Source organism: Ambystoma mexicanum, chromosome 12 (genome assembly GCF_040938575.1).
Source record: "Ambystoma mexicanum isolate Mex_15411 chromosome 12, UKY_AmexF1_1, whole genome shotgun sequence".
Taxonomy (NCBI): Eukaryota; Metazoa; Chordata; class Amphibia; order Caudata; family Ambystomatidae; genus Ambystoma; species Ambystoma mexicanum.
In genome coordinates, this window is record NC_090936.1 from 1,226,181,975 (window position 1) to 1,226,206,436 (window position 24,462).

At 48.0% G+C, this 24,462-nt stretch overlaps 1 protein-coding gene across 2 annotated transcripts in view; it reads right to left on the reverse strand.

The window, feature by feature from the left end:
- Nucleotides 1-24,462, reverse strand: part of GNPTAB (N-acetylglucosamine-1-phosphate transferase subunits alpha and beta) — a 625,912-nt gene that overhangs the window by 290,623 nt on the left and 310,827 nt on the right. For both annotated transcript variants that reach the window (XM_069629897.1, XM_069629896.1), the window contains exon 11: nucleotides 10,794-10,917. In XM_069629897.1, coding sequence (XP_069485998.1) covers nucleotides 10,794-10,917 — 124 coding nt within the window. The remainder of the gene's footprint in view (nucleotides 1-10,793; nucleotides 10,918-24,462) is intronic.

The window sequence follows — 24,462 nt, forward strand, 5'->3', positions numbered from 1 at the left end:
AGTATACAATCCATACTCGTCTAATGGGCATGAGAAAGGCGATAGGTTTCTTAACATCAGGAGGGGAAACTAAGCCCTTCCCTCAAAACAAGTTACTATGAACATCACTAAATATACATCATCCTACTGATTACAAAATTATAGGACCCCCGATCATGCGATCCTTTATCAATGGTAGGCTTCTGTCAGTATCCTTCAGCCTACGCTAGCCGCACGCAGGCCAGACTGCCAGGTGCTGGTGAGTTAGCCTTAAAAATCTGCTTCCCACCAATTAGAACATCATCCATCATCACCTCAGTGGTCGGTTGTCAATTAGAGACTTTGAACTATGCCTTGGGAGTGTTTTTTGCTCTGGAAGATACAGGGGAGTAAAGGCGCCCTCTGCCCTCATGCATAGGTGTGACCATCATGCTTGTCCAACTCCTCCTTCCCACGTGACTGCAGACCACGAAATTGAGCTTTCAGTGACTATTTTCCAATGAGTCTGTGACGTCGTCGTTCTCTCCAAGCTTCTGAACAGGAGGTTCATTCCTTCCCAAGATTGTAACAAATTTCTGTTCTTCTCAGCTGAATACGACATTGGCTTCTTGGCTCGTTCAACCTCGCCTTTCTGAAATTTGCTTGTAATCTATTTGTTTTCTAATTGCGCCATAAGTGAAAAAGCTAGCCATTCTCCTTTAGCTCAGCTCTGCTTATAGTTCATAATGGGACCATCCATTCTTTCCTCATTCCTATGTATCCATACATTGGCGCTTGCCGCAATCTATTTTACTATAAAGCTAGCCTCATGAAAACTTCGTCTGCTTGCGTTTCTTTGCATTTGTACATGTGTAAACTGGCTTAATATCTTCATTGTTTCTTCAGCATTAGCCCATTCATCTTGAGCCCAAGATGTTGCTTACCTTTGAAACTTTCTTGATGCTTTATAGAATATCCGCATCCTCGTTTTTCAAAGAAACAAGCTGGGGGTAGATCTCGATCTTCGGCTGGGGCCTCCCTCTGGAACAGCCTCCCTGCCACTCTAAAACTTGAGGAGAACCATCTCCGGTTCCGGAAGCATCTGCCTTCGCTACCCCTCTCACTTGCTGATCTGTTCTCTTGGCACCGTGCACCAGGCCACCCTCTGTCCTCCGGCCCAGGTACCTGCTCACCCTGCCACCCTCCCGCACTGGGGTCTGTATCTGTACCCATACCACCCCACCCACCTTTTTTCTTCCTGCACTTATCAGACCTTCCCTGTCTGCTGCCTTAAACCTAGCACTTGCAAATCGCTGGCTGCACTACCACTGTTTGTTGCCTTTATTATTTATCTGTTTCTCCTCTGCTTCGCACTTTCCAATTCTCCCCCTTTCATGCACTTTTCCCCTGCCCCTCTACAATGCACTTGCACGTTCTCAATGTCACTGGGCCTAGTAAAATCGCTGATTTGTTCTCCCCTGTTCCCCTCCCTTGCCCCGCTCTGAAACACTTGTGTACGAGCGCGATAGAAATAAAATATCAATACCCTCTCATCTCTGCATCTCTTCTATGTACGCTGAGAACTACATAGATACATTTCAACAAGCAGTCACCAATGACCTTCACAGACTCAAAGACCAGAGATGCCACAAACAAGGCCATAAGGAGAATCTTTCTAAGACTGAACTGTCCACCCAAAAGAACTCCAGAACGAAGAAAATATCATAATCAAGGAGGCAGACAAAGGTGGGAACATTGTTGTTATGGACAAAGCCGACTACATCAGAATGTCAGAAAATCACCTCAAGATCCCATGAGAAACTTGGCAATAACCCACAACAAAAAATAATTCTGATGGAACACCAAGAATTATTGAAAAACTAGCAAGCACAAGGTCTGATCACAGATGAGGAATTTGATTTCCTTAGAACAGACTATCCGATTATGCCCACTCTAATTCTTGCCAAAAATCCATAAAGAATTTGACTAAATCCCGGAAGGACGTCCAATCATGAGTGGGTAAGGAGGACTAACAGAAACACTGCCAAGATATATCAACATCATTCAACCACTAATCACCAGGATACTGACATACCTCAGAGACTCTATGGATACCTTGGCCATACTCTCACAAATAAAATGGGAACCAAGCTTTCTACTGGCCACCACACTAGACGTTAAGGCCTTATATACATGGATCGACCATGAACTGGCAATCAAGAGCCTGGGTTATCTACTAACCAACGAGTCAGCATCACATTTCGAACAAGCAGAAATGACAAAAGAATTTCTCAAATTCTCATTGACCAACAATATATTCATCTTCAACAGCGATTATTATAAACAAACGAGGGGAATCGCAATGGGAGCAAGCTATGCTCTGGGATTGGCCACTTGCTTTATGCACGCATATGAACAAAAACATGCCATGCGAGAAACAAGATTCACAGAATTAATCTTGCAATGGTCACGCTACATAGACCATGTCATCCTCATATGGAGAGGGACACCAGAGGAACTAAGACAACACGTGGATTACTTCAACCAAAACACATATGGAATTGAACTAACCAGTCTTGTGAGCGCAGACAAAATCGACTTTCTGGACTTGAGAATCACATTCCAGGAAAACAAAAGCACAACAAGAACTTTTTGGAAACCAACTGAGGTCAACACAGTATTGCATGCAAATAGCTGCCACAAGAGAAGTGTAATTCAGAATATACCAAAAGGCGAATACATCAGAGACAAAAGAAACTGCAATACCCAAGAACTCTTTGATGAAGAATGTGATCTCCTTGATCTAAGATTCAGGAACAGAGGTTACGCCACTAAGAATCTTCCAGAAGCAAAATGAAAAACATTGGCTATACCCAGAGAGACACTACTGACCCCAAAGAGAAAAGCACAACCTATGAGACAATCAGATTTGTAACTAGATACAACATGGACAGCTACAAAATTCAAAGAATACTAGCTGACCACTGGAAGCTACTCCTTATGGAGGAGCACATTAGAGCTTGCCTAAAAGCATATCCGAGCCTGTTCTTTAGCAGAGCCCCAACTTTATGTAACATACTGAGCCCATCATTTCTATCCCAGAAAAATATTACGGCAAAAGATTGGCTAAGCGCACAGACACCAATTGGATTCACCAAATGTGGCACATGTTCGATGTGCAAATATGCGACACAAACCAAATGTGCAACATTTAGAGGCTGCCCACCGTTCAAAATCACAGAACACCTGAACTGTAAACCAAATACGTAATTTATGCCCTGATATGTGTATGTGACAAAATCTACATAGGGATCAATATCTGGGAGGTCCGGATCAGAATAAGGGAACACCTGAACAATATCCATTCGCAGGACCCGAAGTTGCCCCTGGCCAATCACTGGCAGAAAAACCATCAAATGGAGGACAAGAGTCAAATACGGTTCATCGGATTACGAACAGTGAAGATGGGAGCAAGAAGAGGAAACAAAATGCTTAAACTGCGGCAAGAATCATCTGTCGTTATAGATGTGTAAAAAATGGTTTAAACAGTAAACATGACTATAATGTATTTTTGTGATGTCCACGACCTGACCAACACCTCCTCACACCAGCACTCCTCCAAGCTTAAAACACCATAGTCATGAAACACCATGACACAGCCAGAATGAGGCAGACACCGTCACCTCACTGAACCCCCTTAACAACATGGATACCCCCTGGAGGGCTATCCAGCCCCATCACAACCAAGAACACACCCCAGCGCAAACTCCAAGTGACTCACTGGACCAGCAAACATGGACACCCCATGGAGGGCTAAACAGCCCATAACTAATGAGAAACCAGCACACCCTTCAAGTGATATGTGGCCACCCATTTAGACAGCAACCCACTGACGCACCTCAGGCCCAGAGCCCCACGGGACCAACCCACGAGGAGCATGAGATAGACACGTCACCTCACTGGACCCCCTAGCAAACATGGATATCCCATGAAGGGCTACCCAGCCCCCAGCCCCCACGCAATAGACACCGGCATAGCATGACCTCCAAGTGATGAGAAACCAGCCCAGCATCACTGGATAAACAGTATATACTTAACAATTAATTTATATCACAGGCTACGCCCATTCCAGGTGAGGTGGACCCGCCACCCCACACCCCTCACCAACGAAACCATCATAGGGCCATGAGCCGGCACATAACTAAACCACAAGTCCCAGCAGCGCCCTGTGCCAACAGACGCATGTGCCAGTAATTGGATAACAACCTCTATGCGCATGTGCCGGCACACAACCAAACCACAACTCCCAGCAGCCCCCCGCAACACCATGCACCAGCTATTGGCTAGTATTCACTATGCGCATGTGCGAGAGAGAGACACAACATGTCCGAGACCTCTAGCACATGCGCATATATACTTGCTTTCCACCCAAATCAGTCGGACAGGAAAGCTAGCAGAGACAGCTGGACACTGACAACGGTGGGAGCAAGACTCCAGGTAACCACGCATCCCATAGCTAAATTGGTCCGGACGGACCTGCTTGCATCACAGCCCCTGGATTCACTCCCCCCCCCCGACCCATCACTCGTGCACCAAACCAAATTAACTCTATAGCAGAGTGCGCGAGCACTTAGCAAATGTAGGCCCATACATGGGCTGCCGTCAACACAATTAAAGCATGACTTCCCCATGGAATATTAAGAGTATGTTGAGCTGAACTGCTCGCAGAAGGAATACTGGCCAACAAATCACTCCTCCTTCACTGGCTAAATCGGAGCACGCCTAAGTTAGACACTAAAATAACTATCCTCCAGCCACACTTGGCACTCCAAGGCGCTACCGCAAGGGTCCCTCAAGCTAGTCTGCTCATACCCAGGCAACATCTCAGCACCCCTTGTCCTAGGCACGCATGAGCCAAGCGTAACCACCGTTTGAGTCCAACATGACCACCGAATAGAACCCCAGTCACTCATTCTTCTTCATCGTAGGGCCCAAAAAGAGCCACTGTATCTACAGAGCAAATCCTACCGACCAACAGAACCCCACAGGGGGCACCGGACCGCACTCCATAGGTAAGAGGGATATAAAGCCAGCCTCATCATTATGCCGATGCCCTCTGAGCCTATTGCTGACCCTGCCTTCTCCCCCTTCTCCCTCTCCACTCCCCCGGTTCAACATGATGGAACCAATCCTAATATGTGTAAATATGTGATACTTTAAACAAATTACCAATACACCACATTCCACCCCACATTATGCACCTTGCACAAATTTACTATGTTACGACTATATGTACCATGTCACCTTAATGTTACACAAAACACTAATGTCACTATATGTAATTTTTAAAATGTATCAGCCTTGAGAAGGACCTACGGGCCGAAACACGTGTCGGCTGACTGCATGGGGATATGTGAACCCCGACTGTACCTACAAAGGGTGTATATAAGCTAATAAACCAAATAAACTAACTGTTTTCACAACCAAGCACAACAACTGCGTGAAGAATACAATTCTTGCACTTGACAAACCCAAGGTATCCAGGTTACCACCTTCTCTCTACCCAACAAACGAGCTGTAGGCTGCGCCTCAATACCAACCTGTGATCTTGCCATAAAAAGTATCCGAACATATTTTCAATATTAGAGCTCAGCAAGGTCGGTTCCATCCTAGAGCCCACGTTCTCCAAACTTCTGTGTACGTCAGCTCGACTCTCTCATGACGTCACCAATCCGCTTCATCAGTCAGGCGTCCTGCTTCCTCTGGGATTTTGTTTGAAACAGCCATCATACTGTCTTGAATGCAAGTATGGTTTTCTCAACGGGAACCTTGCCTCCAGGATTTCCTTTAGCATCTGTCATTTCAAATTGTTCTGCATAGATCACATACTCTGGTTTCCAACATATAGGCATTCTGGGCAAAGTGACTGAAGTGGGGGTACTTAGCTCCTCATCTACAAAAGAGTTCGTATTAGCTTCTCCACGATGTGGCAGCTCTGGACCCGACCTCCTTATTCCTTGGCCTAGTGACGAATCGCAGGACTATGGACAGTGTCTCTCAGCAGCACTCTCGAGGGCTGGACCTGTAGCATGACCTTCAGCAACTTCTTGCTTCACTCTGCGGTTTCGGTGCCTTTTCAGCAGCACCAACAAAGGACACGGATCGCCCGGTAAATCTACTTCTCTTCCTGCAGTGCCACACTTTGGTGAGGGGGTCTGGGTGAGTTGGATTGGATCTCTGGTGTGTCCTTATGGGCTCAGCACAGATTTGGCCGATTCAGCCTTTCCACAACGATGTACCCAAAATGGCCAGTAGGTCTCCTGTTATTGGGGTTCTGCAGCTCTGGAAGCTTCTAGGACCTCGGGAGATGGCTCATGTCCAAGTTCGTCTTGGGACTGGTTGTTCCCACCAGCCAAAGGGAAGGAGGAGTCCTCTTTGGACCTTCTCTGTCGCATAGAAAACGGGGTCAGGACAGCAATTGCCGCTTCTCAGTGTTGTAAAGGGTCTGCAGGCATTGCTGGTCGTCTTCTTCCTCGGTTACTTCTGTTTCCTGTGGTCGACTTTGTCTTTTACACCGGAAGCCTCGCCTTTTATACAGTTCCAGCACACACTCCTCTGCAATCTCTCACAACATTTTACAGAAAGGGGTATTTGGCTGTGCAATCAGGACAGTCAGAGCTCCTGTGGGAGCTGGTCCCATTCAGGCACTTTGGCAGACAAAGGACAGGGGGGGTGGAAGATTCCACATGCACTTCCTGCCCGCTCACACTCTGGAGCCTAGGCGGGGTCTGGTTCCCGCCACAGACACACACACACACACACACACATACACACAGACACACACCTCCCTGAATGGTAGAAGAAAGGCTAACAAAGAACAACCATGTTAGTAATGGTGCAAAAAGAAGGGAGGCCCCCCATGTTGGCACTACCAAGGCAATAGACCTAGCTTGCGGTATAAAATATGGTAGAACATGTCCACTGCCACCAGACATAACTAGGTGATTGTCTATGTGACCAAAAAGTCACAGCAGCAGAGAGAAGGGGGATAATAAGTACCCATCTGGCACTCCACTGAAGGTGGTGTGTGTGCCAATCGCCCACACTATAGAGTTTTTGGAGAGACAATAAGTATCTCTCTATCCTTAAGAACAGTAGTTACTTAAGGATCTAGAAAATGTTCTTAAAGGACGACCCTAGGGGTCCCCAACAACACTTCCGATAGGGAGCTGCATGCTGCAGTAGTAAAACACAGATGACCAAAAAGGTCCAGAAGTCCGGCAAAACGTGCTGGGGGTCTCACTAGGAGAGGGGATGAAGCACAATAATAGTAGTAAATAGAACAGATTGGAGTGCGTGGAGTGGACCTGCGTGCGCGGGGCAGACCGGAGTGCGCGGGGCAGACCGGAGTGCGCGGGGCAGACCGGAGTGCGCGGGGCAGACCGGAGTGCATAGAATTGCGTGACTTACATGGAACGTTTTGGAGTGCATGGTATGCTTGAAAGAGCATGTAACCCAACATATCATATCACCACGCTTACTCTTTTCTTTACACCACCATTCAACTAGAACACAGATACTATGACACCATTCGGTATAACTGTTCTCATACTAACATCTGCCGCATACTCCCCATCACTCTAAGTAAACACTGCTGGTTACACAACCCCCAGCCAGGCGTTCTCCTCAGGCCTAACGTAGCCACATTCGGTCTGGACAAATCCTGTCAGAACAAACATATACTCCTGATCTCTCAACCACCACACCTACCACTAAGAAGCAGCTATTACACGAATGCCACACCAGCTGCACACATATCCGGTGCTCACACGCACCTTTTACTCTCTCTACTGACCTGAACTCCAAGGTCGTTCAACCTACAAGCGCCTTCAGACCATACCAATGGTACATAAGGCGCTATATAAATGCAAAGTAACATAACATAAATCTCCCTAACACACACTGTCTCACAAGGAGAGGGGATGAAGCACAATAATGATAAATCTCCCTAACACACATGGTCTCACTAGGAGAGGGGATGAAGCACAATAATGATAAATCTCCCTAACACACATGGTCTCACTAGGAGAGGGGATGAAGCACAATAATGATAAATCTCCCTAACACACATGGTCTCACTAGGAGAGGGGATGAAGCACAATAATGATAAATCTCCCTAACACACATGGTCTCACTAGGAGAGGGGATGAAGCACAATAATGATAAATCTCCCTAACACACATGGTCTCACTAGGAGAGGGGATGAAGCACAATAATGATAAATCTCCCTAACACACATGGTCTCACTAGGAGAGGGGATGAAGCACAATAATGATAAATCTCCCTAACGCACATGGTCTCACTAGGAGAGGGGATGAAGCACAATAATGATAAATCTCCCTAACGCACACTGTCTCCCTAGGGGAGGGGATGAAGCACAATAATGATAAATCTCCCTAACGCACACTCTCCCTAGGAGAGGGGATGAAGCACAATAATGATAAATCTCCCTAACGCACACTGTCTCCCTAGGAGAGGGGATGAAGCACAGTAATGATAAATCTCCCTAACACACATGGTCTCACAAGGAGAGGGGATGAAGCACAATAATGATAAATCTCCCTAACACACATGGTCTCACTAGGAGAGGGGATGAAGCACAATAATGATAAATCTCCCTAACACACATGGTCTCACTAGGAGAGGGGATGAAGCACAATAATGATAAATCTCCCTAACACACATGGTCTCACTAGGAGAGGGGATGAAGCACAATAATGATAAATCTCCCTAACACACATGGTCTCACTAGGAGAGGGGATGAAGCACAATAATGATAAATCTCCCTAACGCACACTGTCTCCCTAGGGGAGGGGATGAAGCACAATAATGATAAATCTCCCTAACGCACACTCTCCCTAGGAGAGGGGATGAAGCACAATAATGATAAATCTCCCTAACGCACACTCTCCCTAGGAGAGGGGATGAAGCACAATAATGATAAATCTCCCTAACGCACACTCTCCCTAGGAGAGGGGATGAAGCACAGTAATGATAAATCTCCCTAACGCACACTCTCCCTAGGAGAGGGGATGAAGCACAGTAATGATAAATCTCCCTAACGCACACTGTCTCCCTAGGGGAGGGGATGAAGCACAATAATGATAAATCTCCCTAACGCACACTGTCTCACTAGGAGAGGGGATGAAGCACAATAATGATAAATCTCCCTAACGCACACTCTCCCTAGGAGAGGGGATGAAGCACAGTAATGATAAATCTCTTTAACGCACACTGTCTCACTAGGTGAGGGGATAAGCACAATAATGATAAATCTCCCTAACGCACACTCTCCCTAGGAGAGGGGATGAAGCACAGTAATGATAAATCTCTTTAACGCACACTGTCTCACTAGGTGAGGGGATGAAGCACAATAATGATAAATCTCCCCAACACACACTGGGCCTCATTACAAAACAGGCGGTCCGGAAATAACGGTGGCGGTAAACCCACCGCCACCATTGTTTCCGGACCGCCTGATCCCGACTCCTGCAGGCAGGAGGTGATGTTCCCACCAGGTTTGACCTGGCGGGTTTAACACTGCCCGCCTGAAGGCGGACGAGGAAACACTGGCAGCATTACGAGATGCTGCCGGTGTTTCCATGATCCCCATTCCCATTGAGTCCAGTAGGACTCAATGGGAATGGGGATTAACATCATTCCGCCTCCGTGATTCCTGGAAAACCGGGGTTGTAATGCCCCAGTAATTCCGGGAATCACAGAGGCGGAATGGTAATACGAGTCCGGCGGTAACCAGGCGGTTTTACCGCCGGACTTGTAATGAGGCCCACTGTCTCACGAGGAGAGGGGATGAAGCAAAATAATGATAAATCTCCCCAACGCACACTGCCTCACTAGGAGACGGGGTGAAGCACAATAATGATATATCTCCCTAACGCACACTGTCTCCCTAGGGGAGGGGATGAAGCACAATAATGATATATCTCCCTAACGCACACTGTCTCCCTAGGGGAGGGGATGAAGCACAATAATGATATATCTCCCTAACGCACACTGCCTCACTAGGGGAGGGGATGAAGCACAATAATGATATATCTCCCTAACGCACACTGCCTCACTAGGGGAGGGGATGAAGCACAATAATGATATATCTCCCTAACGCACACTGCCTCACTAGGGGAGGGGATGAAGCACAATAATGATATATCTCCCTAACGCACACTGTCTCACTAGGTGAGGGGATAAGCACAATAATGATACATCTCCCTATCGCACACTGGAACATTTGCGATCCGAGGTCATATTGAGGAGCCCATCAACATCACAGATAGGTGAAAAAGGCCAAGTCAGCAACCAATAGGAGGATGGAAAGCCCAGTTCATGCTAAGAATGGTCTGTAGAGACCGAGCAGGACAGTGAAATGAGACAACTGCACCCAACAGGCACGAATGAACATGTAAGAGGGTGGCGGCCTGCCCTGGGGGTGGGGGTGCGGGTGGGGGAGTACATCAATCAGAAGCACACACATGTTCAAGAAAGTCTGTGGAACAATTGCTCTGTGGGAGGAAGAATATGCGAACTGCTAGCAATAGGGATTAGGGCTAATCAGGATAATATGACAAAGTTTTTGAAAAAGAAAAAAAAATGAAGACTGTTTACCAGAATCTCATCTTTAGGATAACCGGACATTCACAAAAAGAACAAAAAGCAAAGCGCAATAGCAGTGGGGCTCAATACAGGCAGAGAGGGGGCTGAGGGTTTGTGGGGGGCAAGCGGAAGGCAGTGCACAGAAAAAGGCTGATTAGAATCCTTACCAAGGCAATCACCACCGTCCCAATCACAGGCAGAGTTATTGCAGGCCTTGTCACAGTAGCCATCTTTGATCCATGAGCCAGGACACCCCTCTGCGCAATTTGGCACAGGCCACGTCAAGTAAACCTAAACAGTTGCAAAATGTTTTCAGTAAACTCAATATTTGATAAACTGCAGAAAAAGATAACATTTTAATATACTAAAGCTTGCATGCTCTTTTATCTGTACTTCAGCTTTTACACTCATATTTGAAACTTGTCTTATGGTGCAGCACCGAGTGAGAAGGTCCTCGACGCGTGCATGTCACACAGACCCAGGTCTAGCGACACTGCAGCATTTAACATTTCGCATCAATCCATGTGCACTGCATAAATGCACCAAATAAAATTCTATTAATAATGTACAGCTAACATTTCAAATGGGGTTGTCAATATAAAAAGTCTGATACAAAATGCATACGTTTTCACCATGCCTTTTGGTAGGAATATTTGAGAATGTGAAATTTAAAGTGGCAGATGCCTGAAATATCACCTTTTTGGTGACCGAGGTGCTCTTAATCTGTAGCTTTATCTGCAGCAGGCGATGCCAGAAATCCACATGCGGGGCTCTCCATCACATGACAGGAGCGCCATTTTCATCTATATATCCCGCTCAAGTAGCAAAACCACCAGTATGACAATGTTTAGGCAAGCAGTAGCATGAGGACACTGGCACGTGAGCTGGGGCGGGGAGGCTGGGTGCCTCACAAGTACCCCAATCACCATGAAGATCAGATTTCTGTTTTAGAGCTCATTGCACTGAATAGAAATACAGTGCAGGAAGAGAAAGCCCATGCCAACGGTCTTCAAAAGTGAGAACGTTGCCCAGAGGCAAAAGAACTCAGTCAAGAGGAACCCTGTTAGGTGGAAAGTCTTATGGAGTCCCACGACATTCATGGTTGCCCTCATGGTTCACCAACCTCCTTTCTCCCCGGTGAGTCTTACCCATGGCATGTGGCAGTTCACGGGATCTCGTCACTTCTCACCAGAGCTACAAAACCATTATATTAAAAAAAGACAGTCACAAGGGGGCACGGATGGGGTGGTGTTCAAACAGTTAGGATGCAGTTAGGGGAGCCCCTCCCTGTGAGGCTAGGGAAGTGAGTCTGCTTAGCAACATTCCTCCCCAGGGTGGCAGCAAGCGGGTGTTAGGGGGTTTTACACTAGTTGCTGCATGTGACAAAACTTGGAAAATCACACCTTAGGTGACAGGATTGCACCCCTTGCATTTAGCCTGAACTACCCAAAGGTTTGGTAGCAATGGCTGAGCAGTCAGGCTTAGTCTAGGAGGGATAAGGGTTGTAGTGAGGCACACAGTATTTAAAGCATATAATCAGTTCAAGAAAACATTGACACCCTACCAATTATGTAAAAATAGTCTTTTATATACACTAAGGCTTTAGAGATAACTCATCCAAGTACTAGTCACACAGTGAAATCACAGTAGAATACAAGTTAACACACTTTAAATCAAATGTAAAGCAACACAAAAGTGGAACAAAATTAGATACTAATAAGCCAGCTTAGACCAGCCCTTACAACTTTAGTTAACCCCTGCCCAACCAATCTTTAAAAGTCCAACCCTATACTAAATTAGTCTCACAAAGTCAAGGGGGGACCTGGGGGTCCAGTGACAAAGGGCTGAGAAGGAAAGAGGTAGGTAAGCAGCAGGCAGAGCAGAGTCTCTGAAGGTTTCTTCAGGTTTGCAGGTAAGTAGTTAGTTTTGGCAATTTAGAGCTCAATGGGTTGTTCACCGCAATGGGACTCGGGTGTCACAACTCGCCTGCCGTGGAAACTATACCTAAGATGGAGACTGAAACGGAGATAGAAGAAGGACTCCTTTCCAGGACTCGCAGTGCGCATTCTAGTCTTTTGACTTTATATTTCCGGAAGTCACTAACGCAACCGCGTTGCAACTTCCAGTGTTTTGGATAGTGTTCACCAGCGCCCACGTGTAATTCTACTTACCTTTCTGGCCGCTTTCCGAACGACCTTCCTTTGCAGTCTCTGCCGTTCTCAGACGGCTGTTCCTCTGTTTGCTGTTTACTGCTTACCCTCTTGGGTACTCTCTCTCTTTCCTTGCTCGCAGTTCTTGCGAGGTACCTGCTACTCTTCTGCTACCTTGCCCCTCCGGACTTCCGACAATTCTGCTGTTACCTTCTGGAGGATTCTTTGGAACTTTCGTATACTACTTCAGTTCTCAAGTGCATTCTGGGAATTGATGTCCCAGCAAGAAATCACAACCTACCAGGGTTTTTTCGGCAAGGCTTTTTCCCTGGTCTGGGGTGGGCTCCCTGGGGTTCCCGCTGCCAGGCAAATTGCATCTCTGGCAAAGTGGCCTCTAGTGGAGCTCATTCCCAACGCTCCAAACCAGGAGTAAGGACGCACAAGAAGCCCAACGAATCTTGGAGACAGAGAAGAAAGGAGATACCAACGGATGAATCCTGGGACTCGGATTCAGATAGTACTTCAGCCATAAAGACTTCAGGTGAGGAGAGGGTTGGTGGAGATAGTAAGCATCAGACTGAATCTGAGATCGGGATGCCCTGCAGGGGGTTCAATTAACAGCTTAACTGCAGCCCTCCAAGAACACCTGAGCAACGCAGCAAGACCAAGTTAAGTACGTAGGCTTCAAACAGTACCTTATCAATGTAGAACTTTGTGCATAAGGTTGGTCCCCAAGGTGAGGCGACAGTTATCCCTGCTTCAGGTTTCGTGGCCTGGATGGCTGAAGAAGGAACTTTGGAGGGAACAGACGGATGGATTTGAGCAGTGGATCATCGCGGCAATGGGACGTTGGAGCCCGTGACAGTCTTTGGGTCACCGGCAGTTGACGTCCCACAGGCTTTTCTTTGCTTCTCGGTCGACGACTCAGCTCAGGGGACATCTAGGAGAGGAAATGTGTCACTACAGGCTCAGAAGTATGCCCACACGGTTTCAGCCGGCCTTCACGCTTCACAAGACCTTGCACCACAAAATGGGTCAGATCCCAGGGTATTGGGAGTTTGCAGCCCGAGAAGTTCACAGCTCTCCACGGGATGGCACACAATGCAAGTGGTCTTGAGACTGGTTTGGCCCACCAGTCCAGGGGAGGAAGTCTTCTTCAAGAGATCTTCCCTATTGCTTGGAATTCGAGGTCGGGTCTTCAGCAGTCACTCGATGGCTCTGGCGGTCGCCTGGCAGTTGCTGGGATATCCTTCTACGAATTCCTCTTTGGATCTTCAGTCCAGTGGTCGACTCGGAGGTTCAGCTCCAGGACCCTTACCTTTTATGCAAGCAAACTGGCAGAGCCCACCAATCTCCATTCAAGCCTTTCATGCAAATCTGTATCCCCTACTGCAGCTGCAAAGGCTGCATGCAGTAGAACTCAAAGCCATGCAAAATGGTACACTGCCACCAGCCTATCAGATGAACTTGTAACAGTAACTAAACGTTACTGGAACAATGAAAAAAGGGAGATAATGTTTCCCCTTAGCACTCCACACAAGGTGGGGTGTGCTGATCTCTCCAAATAAAATACAGGATGAGCAAAAGGGTCCCCCCCTACCCTGGTAACAGTAGTTAAACCAGGTAATATATAAAAAGGAAATCTCGAGGAGTTCCCAGCATCACTGCACAGAAAGTGCTGTGTGCTGCAAAAGTAAAAGGCAGACGGAGGAAAGCATAACTCCAGTAACAAATATCCAAAAGAGATCAAAAAAGGTTTCCCCAAGTACAGAGGAAAAGAATGAGTGAGTATGGGAAAGGGTTCCCACTCACTCAGGAGAGTCAGATAAAAACCAAGAGTTCAGCTAAATGTGCTGGGGACTCAAAGGTGGATAGAATGTCACTCAAAAAGGAAATCTACTCTAACAGCGGGACCTCACAGGGAAAGACTCGCCTCTTGGAGATAGGGACTCCCGTTCTGTGAAGGAACTCCCTAATCCTCTTTCCTATGAGACCCTGAGGCCTTTACTCTCTCAAGAAGTCCAACCGGAAGAAACTACCGTTTGCTATCGTAAGATCTCTTCTTTTACTCAGTCAAGACCTAAAACCACTGAGAAGAGGAAGAGTAAAGGAGGCATGAAAACCAGCAATAGCTTGGAACCCAACAGTACTGAGAAGAAGAAGAGTGAAGGAGCAATAACAACTACTCTTTCAGTGAAGATAGCCAGTACTGGGAAGAGCTGGCCCCAAGGAGGCATAAAGCATATCTCTTGGAAGGACTCATACTCCACTGGGGAGGATCCAGGACAGGGGATAAGAATATAGGAAGGACTTGCTAAAATGAGAAGCTGGCATCAAGCCTGCACTGCCCGGGAGGCTCAAACCTGGCAACAGTAAGGTTGTGGAAAGAATCTGGTCTTAGGTCGAGGGGACGCAGTGGAGCGATTGGAGGAGTACTCTGAGCCGACAGAGAGCTGTCCCACTTGGAAGCTGGAAGTCAGACGTTGGCCTGACCTTTGGGAGCTGAACCGTGTGGGTACATAAACTGCGCCAGCGCTGACAAGCTAAAGACTCTGCAGAGCTGCAGACGCACACAAGAAAGAGTAGAGAAAAATGCTGGGAGCGTTTACAGAGATTGAGCCAAACTGTAACCCCAGGAAGAATCAGTGAAGCGCCCCCACCAAATTCAAGTTAACGGGAGCGGCGGAGGTCCGGTAGGGGTTCAGACGAAGTAAAGAGTGTTATGGGAGTGATCTTCCCTCACTGTATTGATTGTGAAGACCATAAGAAAAGGCAAGAGCGGTACAAGGGAAATCGTCCTTGTCACAGTGACGGTGGAATCCATAAGAAAACCCACGAGTACTATGGGACCAACTTCCCTTGCCCCAATAGCGGGAATAACAGTCTGTTAAACCAAAACCAAGAAACTAGGGAAGGGGTGTTTTGGACCTGAAGAGCCAATCGTTATTGGACACTTGAGAAAGACCAAAGTCGTTGCTTTGAGGAACAGCAGGGGCTAATCAGAACTGTTACAAAAGACTATAAGAAGATCAGTCCCCAAGGCTGAGCCAGCCGGGCCAGGAGAAGGGAGCCATTGAGTCCTTTTTGACTAGTGGTAGGGTCAGAAGTAGGTTGGTTTTTGGACAGAGTTTTTGCTTTGGACAAACCACCCTGACGACAAGCACCCTAGTTCGAGGTTGTTAGGTAGGGCAAATCCTTTTAGTATAGAGTAAGGTAGGTCTTTTCCTTATTATTTTAATAAAAGCCTTGTGTAAAATACCACCTGTTTGTCGGACTCCATCTGATTTACAATAGGCATCACTAGTAAAGTAACAATTATACACACCTAGGCGGCCCAAAGACCCCCTAGGTGGGGGACCCACATGTACCTGTAGTCTACTTCCCCAAGCACATCACCCTACTTCACTCCTGGAGTAACTCACTGATTGTGGGCAGCACTTTGTGTACATGTGGAAGCGTGCATGCTTCTGTAGACATTTTCTTTTTCAAGCAACAAAGGCCAGTTCTCTCAAGCTCTCAATTAAAATGCAGAGAAATGACACAAGCAAGCTATGCAAGCATGGAAATGAGCAGATGATCTGGGATGCCTGAAATGACACAAGCGCGCTATGCAAGCATGGAAATGAGCAGATGATGTGGGATGCCTGAAATAACACAAACGCGCTATGCAAGCATGGAAATGAGCAGATGATCTGGGATGCCTGAAATGACACAAACGCGCTATGCAAGCATGGAAATGAGCAGATGATGTTTGATGCCTGAAATGACAAGCACGCTATGCAAGCATGGAAATGAGCAGATGATGTGGGATGCCTGAAATGACACAAGCATGCTATGCAAGCATTGCAACGAGACCATGGTGTGGGGATGCCTGAAATGACACAAGCACACTATGCAAGCATTGCAACGAGCGCATGGTGTGGGAATGCCTGAAATGACACAAGCACGCTATGCAAGCATGGAAGTGAGCAGATGATGTGGGATGCCTGAAATGACACAAGCACGCTATGCAAGCATTGCAACGAGCGCATGGTGTGGGGATGCCAAGCAATGAGATGAGCTGCGCATGACAATGCATTACTTACCGTAAAAGCATTTCTGATGGTTGTATCTGCTTAGATTCAAATGCTGTGCATAGGTCCGACATCCAGTGGTCACTGCGGAGTATTGCATTTTGTTTTTCGTAGTCGAAAAGGGGACGTCGACAAGGCGTGTCTGTAACACTATCCCTATAGTGACGTGCGTTGTACCCATAATCCCTCACGCGTCGAGGTCCCTCTATTTGTATTTTTCTGCCCTGAGGGAGCCGTCTAGAGGTGAGTGAGTACAGAAAAGAGAGAGATATAGAAAAGGATGTCTATGTTCCTTCCATCCGAGCGGGGAGGAAGGGTGGGCGCATGTGAATCTAAGCAGATACAACCATCAGAAATGCTTTTACGGTAAGTAATGCATTGTCTTCTGATGTTTGTTAATCTGCTTAGAATCACATGCTGTGCATAGACTAGCGAGCAGTACCCGGAGTTGGAGGTGGTTGTGAGAAGGAACAGTAGAGAAAAGATGTCTTAATACTGCTTGTCCCACCTGGGAATCAGATCTAGAGTGGGCATCTAGACAGTAGTGTTTTGTAAAGGTGTGTACAGAACTCTAGGTTGCCGCTTTGCAGATGGACTCAAGGGGAACATTTGCAATGAATGCTATGGATGCCCCAGTGCCTCGAGTAGAGTGTGCTCTTGGCTTGAAGGGTAGTTCTCTCTTAGCAAGAGTGTAACAGAGAGTGATGCATTGAACAATCCATCTAGATATAGTGGACTTTGAAACTGCATCTCCTTCTCTTCCTGCTGCCACCGAGACAAAGAACTGATTAGTCTTTCTCAGTGGACTAGTTCTTTCCATGTAAAACATGACAGCTCTGCGCACATCAAGTGTATGCAGGCTTTTTTCTCCTAGATTTGAAGGATTTTGAAAGAACGTTGGTAGTTCTATAGACTGGTTGACATGGAATTTGGAGATGAATTTCGGTGCGAACCTTGGGTGTGTGCGTCAAACCACTTTATCCTTGTGAACTGTTACAAAGGGGTCTAAAACCGAAAGGGCCTGTAGTTCACTTACTCTCCTAATGGAGGTAATAGCTATTAGGAAAGCAGTCTTAAGAGTGAGATCTTTAAGAGTTGCCTTGTGCATGGGTTCAAAGGGTGACCCCATGAGCCTGGTGAGTACCACATTTAGATCCCAGCCGGGAGCTGGGTTTGCTATTGGAGGGTGTATTCTCTTTACCCCTTCCATGAAGGCTTTGATTACTGGGATCTTCCACCACGATACTTTGAGTTGTGAAGTGGTGTAAGCAGAAAGCGCTGCCAGGTGTACTTTAATAGAATTGAATACTAGACCCGAGTCCAGTAAATGGGTCAGGTACAGAATAATTTGTGTGGGAGAGCAGTCAACGGGGTTGATACTCTTCCCTCTACACCAGATGACAAATCTTTTCCATTTGCTAGAATAGCAGTGACGAGTGTTAGGCTTTCTGGCCTCTCTGAGGATGTCCATGCACCTCTGTGGAAGTTGTAAATGTCCAAATTCTATGACCTCAGGAGCCAGGCTGCTAAGTTCATGGTCTGAGGGCATGGGTGCAGTGTTCTGCCCCTGTCTTGTGACAGCATGTTGTACGGGCAGGGCAGTTTCACTGGAGGAGATAGAGACATCTCCAACAAGTGTGCGAACCATGGCTGTCGGGCCCACATAGGGGCCACCAGTATCATGGTAACTTGTTCCTGGTGCATCCTGTGCACTATCTTGTTGAGAAGGGGAGGGGAGTCGGGGGAAAAGCGTAAACAAATTTCCCTGACCATGGAATCGATAGACCGTTCCCCTTGGACTGGTTCTGGGGGTACCTGGAGGCGTAATCTTGGCATTGAGAGTTTTCCAGAGTTGCGAACAGGTCTATTTCTGGGAAACCCCACTGTGTGAAGACGTCGAACCGCCATTCGTACTCTACGGGCAGGGGGGGGGGAGTCTCTGCTGAGTTTATCTGCTAGCAGATTGAGTTCCCCTGGTACATGTTGTGATAGTAGGAACATGTTGTGTTTGAGAGCCCACTTCCAGATGTTCTGGGACAGCTTGGACAGTCCTGGAGAGTGAGTGCCCCCTTGCTTGTTGAGGTAGTACATGGCTGTGGTGCTGTCTGTGAGGACCATCACTGTCTTTCCTTGTAGGTGTTCCTGAAAGGCTTTCAGTGCTTTGAACACCGCTAGTAGTTCCAGCAGGTTTATATGCTTGGATGCTAAGCTCGGAGTCCACGCTCTGTGAGCAGTCTGATGGGATAGGTGAGCCCCCCATCCTGTAAGGGATGCGTCTGTGGTTAGAGTGGCTTCCACTGCGGGTGTGGCAAAAGTTTTCCCTAATAACAGGTTTTCTTTTGTCCACCACCGTAGCGAGAGAACCAAGGCCTGCGAGACCACCACTAGATCGTCCCATTGTCCGCTGGCCTGACACCACTGGCTGTTGAGCCACTCTTGCATTGGTGTAACGCTCACCTGATTCCCGCAGAGGCGCCGGTCTTGACTGGGTGAATGCCGTATCTTCAAAGGTGATGTGTAACACACGGTTGGCTCTTTGGGCTGGACCTCTGTGCACTGTATGTCTGACTCGAAGAGTAAGATGTCTGCAGATAGAAAATATGGGATTAATGAACTGGGGTTATTGGGTGCCTCTCTCTTCCTCCCTTTCTCTTCTCCTGTAGAACCCCAAAGGTTAATGCCCTCACCTTAGGTAAGTGAACGCCGAGCTCTCCATCTGCCTCGGGGCAGGGTGCCGTAACCAGTTCCTTCACTGGATAAGGGTGCAGGCCTCTTGACCTCAGAGGACTGCTGTCCGTCGTTAACTGCACGAACGGTAAGTTCTGGGCACTTCAAATGTCTTAAAAGTCTTTTGTAATGATATCTCTTGTTTTGCAGGGTTCCGACGATGGCGGATGGCGGGCTGATGAGAGTTGAGGATCGAACCCGCGTGAGGAATAGAAGCGCCTGGAAGCACGTAAGTAAGCGCTTGTAGCCTGCTTCACGATGCGCACTAACTGTCCCTTTTATCTTGCAGGTACAAGTTCGGAGCTTTAGAGAAGCTGAAGGGTGCTGGAATACCCACTGGATTCGGCGTGGGAAGGAGTAATGGCACGTGAGTAATAAAGTTGCCCAATGTCTTTAAACGCACCTTCTTTTGTCTTTCAGATGCGGGATGCAGCGCGAAGGCCTCCGGAGCGTGCGAAGAGCTGGTAAGCTTTTGTCTTTCAGATGCCGGAATGCAGCGCGAGGCGTTGGTGACAGCCGATGGACCAGGTAAGAGATGCGCTGCCACTGAAGACCGTAGTGCTAACCTGTTCTTTCTTTGTCTTTACAGGTGCTGCTGAAGACTGGATTCCAGGATGGTAAGCCTTTGTTCCCTTAGGCCCAGGATCAGAAGCAGAAGACACGATGAGCGTTCTGCTGCAGAGAATGCAGAATAACGCAAAGCAAGATTCATCCATCGGGTGTGGTTTAAATAGCCTCCTGTAGTGCTTAGGTGTCTCCTTCCACAGCCTCGCCTAGGTGAGAAAAGAGTTCCTGCTTTCCAGAAGAGTTCCAGTGTTCTGAACCTAGGGAGTGGCTCCTGCCCCACCCAACAGGAAAAGTAGTCCCAAACAGAAGAGGATCAGGGGCTCAACTGGCAGGTAAGTAAGCAGCATGGTCTGCTGCAGGTAAGTCCACCCAAGCATTATGAGCCCAGCGCTTCCAGCGCTGGGACTGGGCATTTTTATGAGCCTGGTACCACTGGCGCCAGGACAGGGTCCAAAAGGTCCCAATTGGGACTGGCTGGCACTCGGAACCGGGGTTATGGGTCTGCTTCCAAGGGAGTCGGGCAAGTCCTGATCTTTTGGAAGCAGAGATCATGACAATTGGGCGCATGCGCAGGCGCGCGTGAGGTACCAAATAAATACATGACGCCATCATTCCTAGCAAGCGCATTGCTTTGCGTACAGTCACCTCTCGACCTGCCACATAATGGGGGATCTGAAACAGCATGTTTTGGACCCTCTCGTTGGAGGGGAAGACGAGGCCGTCCTTTGTTCGAATTAGAGCCCCTAGGAATTGTTTGATTTGGCTGGGGTCTAAGCTGGACTTCTTTTCGTTGATGGAGAAGCCCAGTTGGAACAAAAGGTCTACCGTCTTTTGGGTATTGGAGAAGCATGTTTCGTAAGAATCCCCTGCTATGAGCCAGTCGTCGAGGTAAGGGTATACGGGGTGGATAACCAGCGCAGGTGGGCCGCTGCCACTGCCAGTACTTTCGTGAATACCCTTGGTGCAGATGCTATCCCGAAGGGTAGTACTCTGAACTGGTAGTGTTTGTTCTCTATCTTGAACCTGAGGTATTTTCTGTGCGCTGGCAACATTAAAATATGAAAGTATGCATCTTTCATGTCCAGTGTTGTCATGTAATCCCCCTGTGATAACAGTGGGATTACTTCCTGCAAGGTCACCATACGAAACTTTTGGGGTTTGACAAACTTGTTCGCTGGGCGCAGATCTAATACAGGGCGCATGGTTAAGTCCTTTTTGGGTACAAGGAAGTACACTGAATAAATACCTTCTGTTACCTGAGATAGGGGGACAGCCTCTATAGCTTCTTTTTTCAGTAGCTCTTCTACTTCTTGTAGAAGAATGGTGAGGTGTTCCGGTGTCATGCGTCGGTTCCGTGGGGGTCTGTACTTCGGGGAACCATTGAATTCGATGCAGTATCCGTGGGCTATGGTGGATAATACCCAGCGGTCTGACGATATTCCCTCCCATGCTGAAAGGAACGATGTTAGCCGGCCCCCGACCGGTGATGCATGGGGGGGGACCCGAATCTTCGGGTCATTTGTTGGTATTGGGCGTGGAACCTTTGGGGCTGGAGCCGCGACCTCTTCCCCTGCCACGGCGTTGGCCTCTTTGACTGAACTGGGTGTTGTTACCCTGGTTAGAGGGCCAGTTGGTAGCAGAGTAAAATTGCTGTTGGTTTTGCTGCTGGCGTTGGCCACGAAAGGAGCATCTATTGCCATAGCCGCGTCTGTTAGGGGGCCTAGAAATTTGGTCAAGAGTTTTGTTGGTATCAAACTCTTTCTTCGCATGTTCTAGGGCCTCATCAACTGCTTTCCCAAACAGATGTGTTTCTTCTATGGGCTTATTTATCAGGGAAGCCTGGGTTTGCGGCTTAAATCCCGAATCGCGCAGCCAGACATGGCGTTTGAGAAGTGTTCCCTGAACCAGGGAACGGCCAGCCGTCTCTGCGGCATCTAAGGAGTTCTTTACGATGCCCTGGTTTACAAGAGTTCCCTCTGAGATTGTAGCTAACAGGCGTGAACGCAGGAGTTCTGGTGCATCCTCTGCTTCGCTGCGCAGCTTGCTCCACTGTGCATCTGCGTAGCTAGCTAGTAGTGAATTGTTATTTGCAATCCTAGTTGAAAAGGCGGCGGACGTCGCGATTCTCTTCCCAAGTGCGTAGAACTTTTTGCCCTCTTTGTCAGGTGGTGCCTCACTAGTGGATAGTGGTACCCCTGCTCTTTTCCTTGTATTAGTAACTACGAGGGAGTCCGGAATAGAATGGCCTCTGATGTACAACGGGTCAGAGGGCGAAGGGCTGAAGATCTTTTCTATCTGAGGGTTGACCCCTCTGACTAAGGCAGGATTGGAAAGGGAAGGAGTTATTCTTCTCTTTATAGAAGCCAGGAGCGGAATAGACTGACTAACAGGGGCTTTTTCTTTAATAACCTTCTCTACAAAGTCTATGTCAGGAAGAGTCTCCCCTGTGTCTATTTCAAAATGCGCTGCTGCCTTGCGCAATAGTGCATTAAGTGAAGGTTGGTCATCTATGGGAGAGGTGTTTCCAATAGGTGAATCCTTGGGAGGAGAAGGGTGAAAGACATCAGGGTCTGAGTGCACTGATGGGGATTGCCAAGGCTGCACTGATGGGGATTGCCAGGGCTGCGAGGTAGCTGTATCTTCTTCGAAAGCTCCTGCACTTGCGTAAGGATCTTCTTCAAACCCCTCTTCCTCATGTTCTTCCTCTCCACCCAAACACTCATCTTCCTGGAGGTATTGCTCCTTTTCAGTGAGGTCATATACGTCTGTAGAAGGGGGAAACAGCCTAGGAAATTTGACCCTAGGGTCATCCTGGGGCCCTTCTCTTAGTCTTTTGGGTGTGGGTGGGTTTTGGTTTCCCAAAAACCTTTCCATTTTCTCCATACAAGAATGGAGTCTTTCAAGGGTCTCATGGGGGACCCCTGAATAGTCTAGAGGGGGGAAATCAGTGTTTTCCCCTTCAAAACGCTTAGAACGCTCCCACAACGTCGAAGAAAGGTTTCCGTCGCCATCTGAAAAGCCCTCCGGTAGTTCCGAAGTGCCCTTAGATGAAAGGGGCAGTTCCTGGCTACTCTTATGCTTTTTCTGCGTTTCCATAGCTTTTTGTGCGGTATTCGACGTTTGTTTCTTCGTCCGCTTACGTGTGTCTTCGGAAACAATTCTCGCCAGGCTCTCGACAACGAGGTTGTCAGTAGAGGACTCTGGTGTTGACGTTGCCTGCGTTACGCGTTGTTCCTCGACGGCCCCTCTATGGAGCGTTACGTCGGATGATTTTGGGGTAGCGCCCGTGTTTGATGAAAGCCCAATCGCTGGTCGCGACTGCGTTTGCGGGTGGGGCTTGAGACCCTTACGGTCTGAGGTAGACGCCGGAGTGCCCTGCATCCCCTTCGGCGCTGATGGATCCTTCGTCTTCGACGAAGAAGAGCCGTGGGTTGTGTGCTTAGGCCTATGGGGTCTGTGTGCGTCCCTGTCGCCGGGGTGTTCATCCCCATGAGCAGGGCGTGAGCCGAGCCCGTCGGGGCCGGGGACGGACGTCGAGGAGCGCGAGCGCTCCTTCTGGGGGTTAATGACTTCCGTAATGGACGTCGAGTTATCACCCTCCTCGTCACTTTCTGTAACAGTGGCGGCGGGTGAGGAAACGGACTTCGACATAGCGTAGTCCGCCCACCTCTTAACTTTGTGTTCTATAAGAGTTCTTGGTTTCAAGAGCTTACAGGCCGCGCAGCTGTCCTCCTTATGATCGAGGGGCAAGCAACGATTACAGAGCATGTGTTTGTCCTTCCAAGTGTATTTGCCCCTACAGCGTGGGCAAAACTTAAAAGGTGTCCTCTCCATAGCTGAGGCAATAATAACTGGTGATAACAACCCCAAGGGAAAGATAGGGGAGAAAGAAAGACTCTCAAAGAGAAGATAAAAGTTCGAAGCCCCACTCTCCCTACTGTATGTTGGCTGGCGAGGCCAGGCCACGTGTTCCGCAGTGCCGAAGGATCTCCTCCATCTCTTCCCCTCCGTCGAAAACTTGTTCGGCGGAGAAACAGCTTTACAGCTAACGTCGAGGGGAGGGATCTTTAACAATATAATAAGTATAATTAAGGACCGAGGTCAGATAGTAAGTATTTGCAATGTCTCTCTAGGAGCTCCGCGTAAGGCGACCAGAAGCTGTGCGGAAAAAAACAATCTGAGGGACCTCGACGCGTGAGGGATTATGGGTACAACGCACGTCACTATAGGGATAGTGTTACAGACACGCCTTGTCGACGTCCCCTTTTCGACTACGAAAAACAAAATGCAATACTCCGCAGTGACCACTGGATGTCGGA